Genomic DNA, 10,000 nt, shown 5'->3' with positions numbered 1-10,000 from the left:
TTCAGTCAGCTCAGCCTCGGCCTCCAGAGCCCTCCCGAGGGCACACATCCCCTCCAGTCCCTCTCTGATGAGACGGAGGACTCCTTCCATCGCACCTGGGTCCAGCAGGAAGCCTCGGCAGATCGGCGCCATCTGACCAGACTTTACACGTGCAGAAGAGTCTGGCTTTTCTTCACATGCTTCTCTTTCTCTGTTCTCTTCATTGCTGCTGCCCTGTTTCCTCTCCGCACCGGAGCGACTCGGCTCGGCAAAGTCAGAGTAGGACAAGAAAAGCAGTGAGAAGATATTCTCCAGGAGCTCCAGCCTAAACATTGTAGGAACTGCTTCCAAGTAGAGCTGACACTCCGAGAGGTAATGCTGAAACAGGGACGAGTGACCTGGGGAAGAAATTAGCATCTCGTAGATAAGTGTTGCCATGGTAACGCAAATCTCTGTGTCTAGGGTATATACAGTTAGAGTGGCATGTCTACCACAAATATACGAAATAAATGACCATGTAGGTAACTAAACGTCACACACAGAGAACGTCTACTGCTCCAGGTTCCTTTACGTACATTCAGTAGTGTTACATCGTCCATCTCTCATATCATCACCACCCAGAACATAACTTATTGCTGTTTATGGTACACACCTTCAGTCTGTTCCTTCTGTGGCACCTTCTGTGTCACCAATCCAACATCCGAGCAGCCAACACGCATGTTCACACACACGGCACAGACGGCGTATTTCATGGCACAGAAGCCCCTGAACATGGTGATGTTGCGCTGGAAGCAGCTGTGAAAAAAGCTCTGAGTGTCTCCAGGCAAAGTATCTCCTTTAAAACAGTATAAAATATACAGCAGTGTGTTCCTGTGAATTCTGGATTCTGATTGGTCAAAAAGTTTTCAATTCATTTTCTCTTAACAGCAGAACAGCAGTGAGACGATGACAAATTTGTATTTGCATACAACAGCTTGCTCTGATTTACCAGTACAGTGTGTGTGTGTGTGTGTGTGTGTGTGTGTGTGTGTGTGTGTGTGTGTGCGCGCGTTACCTGCGGCCTGCAGCAGCTCCAGCACTCTTTGCTCTTCATACTTGGCCAGAGGAGTGAGTGAGTGCAGCACATACAGAGCAGAGTGATGATCCAGATTGTGTAGCTGAGACACCAAGGCATCATGGGAGATCTCTCTGGTCACACACGTTTTAGATGTTTTTAAACAGTAAAAATTTTTATATTTTTTATAATGGAATAAAAATGATGTGTGTGTGTGTGTAACTCACAGGTTGTTTTCAGCACACCACTGCAACACCTTTAACTGAGAGGAGAGGACATTGGCAATCTCACTGAGGACAGAGTCTTTGGCCTACACACACACACACACACACACACACACGCGCGAGTATACAGAGTGAGTAATGTGACAAAAACACTACAATAGATAAATGTTTCATTTTTTTCCCAGATTCCATTTAAACCGAGGGAAAAGATTTAAGGTGCAACAATAAGTGCCAATAAGACCTCTGCATTAATGAGCAGAAGGTTGTGAGTTTAAATCCCAGCAGCTTCTCCACTGGGTCTTTTGTCCCTTTGTCACAAATGTCACTTTGGATAAACTGCCTTAAACGTACACATTCTACAACAGGGAGTACAGAATTTCTTTTTCACAGTATTTCACCATGACATCTTAAAAAAAAGATAAAGCACTTTATCAGATTCCTGCTTCAAACCTTATTGACTTCCTCTCGCAATTCCAAAGTGCAGCACAAATTTACCAAATCCTGAAGGTTTACTTTATCTCGACCCGCTCAGTAGCTGTATACGTGACTCTGAGCATGGGAGGAAGTTAAGGGCTTTATTGCATCATGTAATAGACCTTTCTGGAAGAATCTGCATTCAGGTCTTCTGGCATTTCTGTACCTGGTGTTGGTGCAGAATCCTGAGGAGCTCCTGAGCAGAGTCAAGGCTCTGGCAATGATTCCATCCCAGCAAAAGGAGGAGGCGGGAAAGTGGCTGAAACTCCGCCCCAAGCAAAGCCTCTAGTTTTAAAAACTCCTCCTTCTTTATGAAGTCAAGCCCTGTGACCTACCATCAAAACAGAAAAAATATACATGGATGAGTGTGGATGAGTGAGAGTGGGCGAGTGGAAGAGAGAGAGTGGGCGAGTGGAAGAGAGAGAGTGGACGAGTGGGTGAGTGGGTGAGTGGAAGAGAGAGAGTGGATGAGTGGAAGAGAGAGAGTGGGCGAGTGGGCGAGTGGAAGAGAGAGAGTGGACGAGTGGAAGAGAGAGAGTGGGCGAGTGGAAGAGAGAGAGTGGAAGAGTGGAAGAGAGAGAGTGGGCGAGTGGAAGAGAGAGAGAGTGGGCGAGTGGAAGAGAGAGAGTGGGCGAGTGGAAGAGAGAGAGTGGGCGAGTGGAAGAGAGAGAGAGTGGGCGAGTGGAAGAGAGAGAGAGTGGGCGAGTGGAAGAGAGAGAGAGTGGGCGAGTGGATGAGGGAGAGTGGGCGAGTGGATGAGGGAGAGTGGGCGAGTGGAAGAGAGAGAGTGGGCGAGTGGAAGAGAGAGAGTGGGCGAGTGGAAGAGAGAGAGTGGACGAGTGGAAGAGAGAGAGTGGGCGAGTGGACGAGGGAGAGTGAGCGAGTGGATGAGGGAGAGTGAGTGAGTGGACGAGGGAGAGTGGCCGAGTGGATGAGGGAGAGTGAGCGAGTGGATGAGGGAGAGTGAGTGAGTGGATGAGGGAGAATGGATGAGTGGACGAGGGGTCAGGACTCTTACCAGAACCTTCTCCAGAAAGTGCTTTCCACTACTCAAACACTCAAAGTAGATGGTTTTCCAAGCAGCATGACGATCACCATGACAACACAGAGCAAGCATGAGCCTCTCTGCCTCAGGTAAGTCCACTATGATGCACACACACACACACACACACACACACACACATTTTTGGTATTAAATACTTCGACAGCCTGTTGCATGGTCACGTGCATGTTGGGAACAAAGACCATGGTCACATGTGACAGCCAAATATGATCTCAGGGATGTGTTTGTGTAGAGACTCTTACTTCCCTAAAAAGCATAAAATTTAAAGAAGTTAAAAAACTGAAAAGGGAAATATTAGTTGTGTGTGTGTGTGTCTTATACCCTGTCCCTATCGCCCAGTGTGTGTGTGTGTGTGTGTGTGTGTCTTATCCCCTGTCCCTCTCACCCTGTGTGTGTGTGTCTTATCCCCTGTCCCTATTGCCCAGTGTGTGTGTGTGTCTTATCCCCTGTCCCTCTCACCCTGTGTGTGTGTGTGTGTGTATGTGTCTTATCCCCTGTCCCTATCGCCCGTTGTGTGTGTGTGTGTGTGTCTTATCCCCTGTCCCTCTCACCCTGTGTGTGTGTGTCTTATACCCTGTCCCTATCGCCCGGTGTGTGTGTGTGTGTGTGTGTGTCTTAACCCCTGTCCCTATCGCCCAGTGTGTGTGTGTGTGTGTGTGTGTGTGTGTCTTATCCCCTGTCCCTCTCACCCTGTGTGTGTGTGTCTTATCCCCTGTCCCTATCGCCCAGTGTGTGTGTGTGTGTGTCTTATCCCCTGTCCCTCTCACCCTGTGTGTGTGTGTGTGTATGTGTCTTATCCCCTGTCCCTATCGCCCGTTGTGTGTGTGTGTCTTATCCCCTGTCCCTCTCACCCTGTGTGTGTGTGTGTCTTATCCCCTGTCCCTATCGCCCAGTGTGTGTGTGTGTCTTATCCCCTGTCCCTCTCACCCTGTGTGTGTGTATGTGTCTTATCCCCTGTCCCTATCGCCCGGTGTGGGTGTGTGTGTGTGTGTATGTGTCTTATCCCCTGTCCCTATCGCCCGGTGTGCGTGTGTCTTATCCCCTGTCCCTCTCACCCTGTGTGTGTGTGTGTACGTGTCTTATCCCCTGTCCCTATCGCCCGGTGTGGGTGTGTGTGTGTATGTGTCTTATCCCCTGTCCCTCTCACCCTGTGTGTGTGCTCCATCTTGAAGCAGCCTGTCCCTGCTGAGACGCAGAGCTGTGGCACAGTAGCGTAGCAGCAGTGTGTGATTCTGAGGTCGGAGCAGACACCCCATCACCCTCTCCTCACTTAGAGGCCCCTCCCTCTCCCTCCATAACCCCGCCCACAGCTGATCCAGCTCTGCTGCTGCACATGGAGCAAGAGCCAGAACGCTGCACACCTCCTCTGCCCATGCCTCACTCCGCTTTCCCTCCTTCTCCTTTGTGAGGTCCAGAAGATATTGGAGAAAGACATTGGACGCATTTGTGTGTTTTAGGAAGCAGAGCAAGGCATGAGTGAGGCGTGGGCTGTGCTCAGAGAGCAGGGAGCGGATGGAGGAGAGAGCGGCTTCGCTCAGAGGAGGAACGGAGGCCGAGTCTTTCCGCTCGACACGCTCGGACTCCAGGAAGGCTTGATGCAGCTCCTGAGGGAGGGATAAACCAAAAAAATGTTAAGAAGCAGTGGAATTATTCCTGTACCTCAATGAAGAAGATGTTGTGTACGAGTCAGTCATGTTCAGTGACAAACACCTGGTTTATAAGCTTGTCATAATCAAAGAAAGAGACATAGTCTGTGTGCCTTCAGCGTTGGAGAAGGAGGCGTGGCCTCTGTGCATGTCATTCTAACTAAAGGAGGTGTGGCCTTGTGTGTCACTCCTAGTAAACAAGGTGTGGCCTACGTACCTGTCAGTCATGGACAGAGGCGCAGCCTTTGTGTGTGGCAGTGTCACTGAAAACACCTTAAATCTGACATTTTCTTTTTACAAATAAAATGCATACTGTTGTTTATAAAGAAGGGATGTTTTTGAAGGTTTGTTTATGATGAGAGTTATAAGAAGTGACACCTTTAGTACAGAATGAGGCACTTCCTCTCCGAGTTCCTCTAAAATCAGCAAGAAGGCCAGTTCTCTGTGGACTGAGAGAGACACCTGCAGGACAAAATGAAGACATGATGAAGATCATCCAACCTCCACAAACATGAGACATTTTCATTATAAAGTGTCTTCACCTTGTCTTTTGAGTGTTTCTCCAGCACCTTCAGCCAGAACCAAGCAAGCCTGTGAGGACTTCCTGCTGTCTCCCACCTACAAAAACCACACAGTGATGGTAAAGTCCAACTGCCTACGCTGGAATACTAACACAAGAGGTTGAACCTTCTGAAAGTGAAAGTCAGCAGTCAGAGTTTTAGTACAGAATATGAAGAGACACAACTCACGCAAGTTGATACGGTTGTGCGATAATTGCGGTGATGATGTCAGCAGGACGATGAGGTGCTTCTCCTTCAGTCTGACTGAGCTGTCGGACACAAGCGGCAGCCAGTTCCCACTCGCCGTGCCGTAAACACTGAGTGAAAAAAACAAACAGGTCCTGCACGGAGCTCTCCTTCTCACGGCCGAAAGGATGCATGATTACACGCTTTCTCAGGTGTGTCGGTCTACAACGTGGACATCCAGAGAGTTCATCAACACCTGACACAAAATATGCATTAAACACTTCACAAGGCACTTCTCATCCAGTGACATTAAATATGTTAATTAAATCTAATGTGCTTCTGAAAACGATAACCAGGACTGAACACAGAGGAAACTGTCCACAGACACTGAACAGAAAGACATCAGAGTTTCTGACACACATTTAAAACAATATTCACTAATAAAATCGAGTACCAAGCTGAAAGATTACAGATCGCACCTTTAAATTCCAAATAAGATCAGAGATGGCCATCAATTAGATAAACAAAAAGAGTAAATAAGAAGAAAAATAAAGAAACAGCTTTATACAGGTTCAGTGGCTGAAGGTCTGAGGGCATTTTATTATGTTCTCTATTAAAACACGTGGCTTTTAAACTACAACAAACGTCTCCAAGTTAACTTACAGAATTTACAGTAAAAACAGAAACATGACATTTTTGTCATGACACGTTATAAACCTGTCTCCTGTCTGGACACGTTATAAACCTGTCTCCTGTCTGGACACGTTATAAACCTGTCTTCTGTCATGACACGTTATAAACCTGTCTCCTGTCATGACACGTTATAAACCTGTCTCCTGTCATGACACGTTATAAACCTGTCTCCTGTCATGACACGTTATAAACCTGTCTCCTGTCATGACACGTTATAAACCTGTCTCCTGTCATGACACGTTATAAACCTGTCTCCTGTCATGACACGTTATAAACCTGTCTCCTGTCATGACACGTTATAAACCTGTCTCCTGTCATGACACGTTATAAACCTGTCTCCTGTCATGACACGTTATAAACCTGTCTCCTGTCATGACACGTTATAAACCTGTCTCCTGTCATGACACGTTATAAACCTGTCTTCTGTCATGACACGTTATAAACCTGTCTCCTGTCATGACACGTTATAAACCTGTCTCCTGTCATGACACGTTATAAACCTGTCTCCTGTCATGACACGTTATAAACCTGTCTCCTGTCATGACACGTTATAAACCTGTCTCCTGTCATGACACGTTATAAACCTGTCTCCTGTCATGACACGTTATAAACCTGTCTCCTGTCATGACACGTTATAAACCTGTCTCCTGTCATGACACGTTATAAACCTGTCTCCTGTCATGACACGTTATAAACCTGTCTCCTGTCATGACACGTTATAAACCTGTCTCCTGTCATGACACGTTATAAACCTGTCTTCTGTCATGACACGTTATAAACCTGTCTTCTGTCATGACACGTTATAAACCTGTCTTCTGTCATGACACGTTATAAACCTGTCTTCTGTCATGACACGTTATAAACCTGTCTTCTGTCATGACACGTTATAAACCTGTCTCCTGTCATGACACGTTATAAACCTGTCTTCTGTCATGACACGTTATAAAACTGATTTCTGTCATGACACGTTATAAAACTGATTTCAAAACAACGTCCAAACTTTTACTGCTAATAAGTTCAGGATTTTAATAACTTCAGGTAGGGATTAATGACCCTGAAGGGACTTTATCATGTCAGAATTATATTTATGACCGAATAATACTGTAAATAAAAGCACTTACAGCTTGTTTATGTCCAGAAGTGAGCAAATGTCAGCGCTACCACTTACACCGCCCTGTGATCTGCGCCGCCATGACAGTCGGGTCACGTGACTTTATCAGCTGATTTAGGCAGGGGCTTGTGGGTTGCCAGATACGTCTCAGCTCTGAGAGATTGTATGTTTATTGTTTGTTTCATTTTAATAAAATTCTGAAAGAAAACCTGGAATCTTATTGTACTTTATTTTGTTTCTGTTTTATAGTTTTATAGTTTTCATTACACACAGGACATAAAGTTTACATTATATTTTACGTATTAACATTAACACTTGGGTAAAAAGTGTTTATTTATCACCACACATACAATATAAAGCTTATTTTCTCATTTAATTACATTATCAACTTAAAAACAATAAGAATAATAAGAAGGATATAACTCATATGTATATAAATACTTGTACTAATATAAAATAATACATTTATTTGGGAGCGAAAATGTTTTTAAACATTATTGAAAAACCCTACCTCCAATCTGGCAACTCTGAGAATAAAAGCCAGGGACTTTTTGACCTGTTGTGTTTTTGTATACAACTAATTTGTGTTATGTTTCTGAGTAACACAACAAGTCTGTCTACGTGTCCCACATGTCCTGTTTGTTATCTGTGTCTGTAAAAGCGTGTCTCTCTCTCAAAAATGTGGGGAAAAAAAAACAAATTATTTATTATACATTTGTAGTAACACGTCACAGTCAGAGGGTCATTAGTGTTGTAACACTGTGTTTGATCCTGTGGTGATTATTATTATTATTATTATTATTATTATTATTATTATTATTATTATTAATAGTATTAGTATTATTATTATTGCTATTATTATTATAGTTATTATTAATAGTATTATTATTATTATTATAGTTATAAATATAATTATAATTATTATTAATAACATTATTGAATTATTATTTTACATATTTTTTCTGTGTAAAACTCAGTTGTTCAAATGCATGCATACACACATACACACTCACGCACACACACATACACACACACATACACACACACACGCACACACTCACGCACACACACATACACACACACACATACACACACACACGCACACACACATACACACACACACATACACACACACACACACACATACACACACACACACACATACACACACACACACATACACACACACACGCACGCTCACGCACACACATACACACACACACACTGTTGAGTTGAAACATGAACAGCGCATAGCGACATGCAGCCATTTTGGAGTCTGCAGCAGCGTGTCGTCACTACAGCCGGCCGTCACGTATCCAGGAGACGGTTTCCACGGAAACGCGGGAGGGCGGGGAGACGGTACCCGAGACGCGAGGCGGGGTTTAAATAATACATTTATTATAATAGTAATAATCAAGATCTGGTCAGAAGGGAACATGGCAACAACACCGAACAATGTAAGTCTGTATCATGGCTTTATTATACACACACACACACACACACACACACACACACACACGGTGTTTGCTGATTGATGCACAGCCGCATTACTGCACTTGGCTCACACAGAAATACATCGTTTTTCATCTACAATGTTCTTTTACATCCTTTATTCTTATTGTACTGCCCCCCCCCCCCCACACACACACACACATTACTGATTATTAACACTCAGGTTACTGTTTTTCTTTGTTGGTTTATTCCTTACTGTTTATTTTATGATTAACTGCAGGTTATCACATACTGGTTTTTATTGCTGTTTTATTATTGTTGCTTATAACGAGCTGATATTAATTCTGATTGATCACTGATTCTGCTCTTCATCACTGCCTTTATTGTTGCATCATGATGTGTGTATTTTGTTGAAGGGTTAATGATGATTATTAAGTGTTTATATGGATTATTGTGATCATTATCTGTCTAATCAGTGATTGGATTTAAATCAGATCTTTTGTGTGAAAGATTTGTTGTTTTATTGTGATGAGCCTTGTGCAGGATAAATGAGGAATACACACCGGATAGGATGCACACACACACACACACACACACACACACACACATACACACACACACCTAACACAGAGTAAAACCAGGTGATAACAGTGAGAACATTAAAACACTCCACACAGACTGCTGATTGATTTCAGTCATTTTTTTAGCAGGATATTGTTTTATTGTATTATTATTTTATTGTTTTATCAGCTAATTTCTTGTCTGGGTTTTTATTTTTGGATGTTGGTTTCTTCTTCTTCTCTAATTTGCTTATTCAATTATGTGCATAAAATTTTAATCCTCTTCTGTCACTGGTTAAAAAAAGTCTAAAAAATTTTCAATCTTTAAAGTTTGTACATGGATAAGAATGAAAGCAGGCAGACTGAATCAATCTGGCAACCCTGATATCTTAAATATCTCTACAACTTTCTCACCTGTTATGTTTACGTACAACACCAACCCCCCCCCCCCCCCCATTGGTCTTCTAATTTTTAGTTCTTACTTATTTGTTTCTATTTTTCTTCAGTTATTTATTATTTGGTTGTTTGCTGGTGTGAAATGTCTGTGTTTTGTTCGTCATGGCGTCTGTGTGCAGGAGGAGGTTTACGTTGGACAGATTAAAGGAGGTCTGCGTCCTGCTATGAGAATCGTACTGATGGGCATCATTCACAAACAACCAAAAAGGTGTGAGTCCTTACACACACACACACACACACACACACACACACACATCATCCTTTGACTGAATAGCTACAGCACATCACAGAACAAAAAGCAGTTGTAGGAAATAGCAACTTTACTTCAGTCTGGAAAATCATTCATGCAAGTGTTGCTCTTCCTGTAAGTCCCAGTCATGGTGCCAATGCCAGTGTGGGAAAAAAAGGCAGATACCATGGAGATGTTGTTCTGCCTGATGGTAAAAGAGATACTCCGTTTCTTTGGCCTTATTTGGGAATTAAATGCAGGGCTTTTTTCTCACTAAAGAAAGATTTATTCTCCTTTATGTAGAATCGTTTCT

At 43.5% G+C, this 10,000-nt stretch overlaps 2 protein-coding genes across 5 annotated transcripts in view; one reads left to right on the top strand and one right to left on the bottom strand.

Annotated features, from left to right (window-relative positions):
• Positions 1-7,084, bottom strand: part of zfyve26 (zinc finger, FYVE domain containing 26) — a 23,059-nt gene extending 15,975 nt beyond the window's left edge. For 2 of the 4 annotated variants that reach the window (XM_060871604.1, XM_060871606.1), the window contains exons 1-11: positions 7,001-7,084; positions 5,190-5,442; positions 4,983-5,058; positions 4,819-4,902; positions 3,942-4,398; positions 2,750-2,874; positions 1,898-2,062; positions 1,261-1,343; positions 1,034-1,167; positions 632-814; positions 1-377 (exon numbers count right to left, since the gene is read on the bottom strand). The exon at positions 1-377 is cut by the window's left edge and continues 121 nt beyond it. In XM_060871604.1, the coding sequence (XP_060727587.1) occupies positions 1-377; positions 632-814; positions 1,034-1,167; positions 1,261-1,343; positions 1,898-2,062; positions 2,750-2,874; positions 3,942-4,398; positions 4,819-4,902; positions 4,983-5,058; positions 5,190-5,380 (1,875 nt within the window). In that variant the 5' untranslated portion in view covers positions 5,381-5,442; positions 7,001-7,084. Of the gene's footprint in view, positions 378-631; positions 815-1,033; positions 1,168-1,260; positions 1,344-1,897; positions 2,063-2,749; positions 2,875-3,941; positions 4,399-4,818; positions 4,903-4,982; positions 5,059-5,189; positions 5,443-7,000 lie in introns of those variants that run through there. The other 2 variants (XM_060871605.1, XM_060871607.1) reach the window with 2 other exon arrangements.
• Positions 7,085-8,186: 1,102 nt separating this feature from the next.
• si:ch211-10a23.2 (Galectin-related protein A-like) overlaps positions 8,187-10,000 on the top strand; it is a 4,416-nt gene continuing 2,602 nt past the window's right edge. Inside the window, exons 1-2 of the mRNA XM_060871617.1 lie at positions 8,187-8,447; positions 9,578-9,666. Of these exons, the coding sequence (XP_060727600.1) occupies positions 8,427-8,447; positions 9,578-9,666 (110 nt within the window). The 5' untranslated portion in view covers positions 8,187-8,426. The remainder of the gene's footprint in view (positions 8,448-9,577; positions 9,667-10,000) is intronic.

The sequence above is a fragment of the Tachysurus vachellii genome, chromosome 6 (assembly GCF_030014155.1).
Source record: "Tachysurus vachellii isolate PV-2020 chromosome 6, HZAU_Pvac_v1, whole genome shotgun sequence".
NCBI classification, from domain to species: domain Eukaryota; kingdom Metazoa; phylum Chordata; class Actinopteri; order Siluriformes; family Bagridae; genus Tachysurus; species Tachysurus vachellii.
The sequence above is the reverse complement of the archived record's forward strand: the minus strand, read 5'-3'. Positions and strand labels throughout refer to the sequence as shown.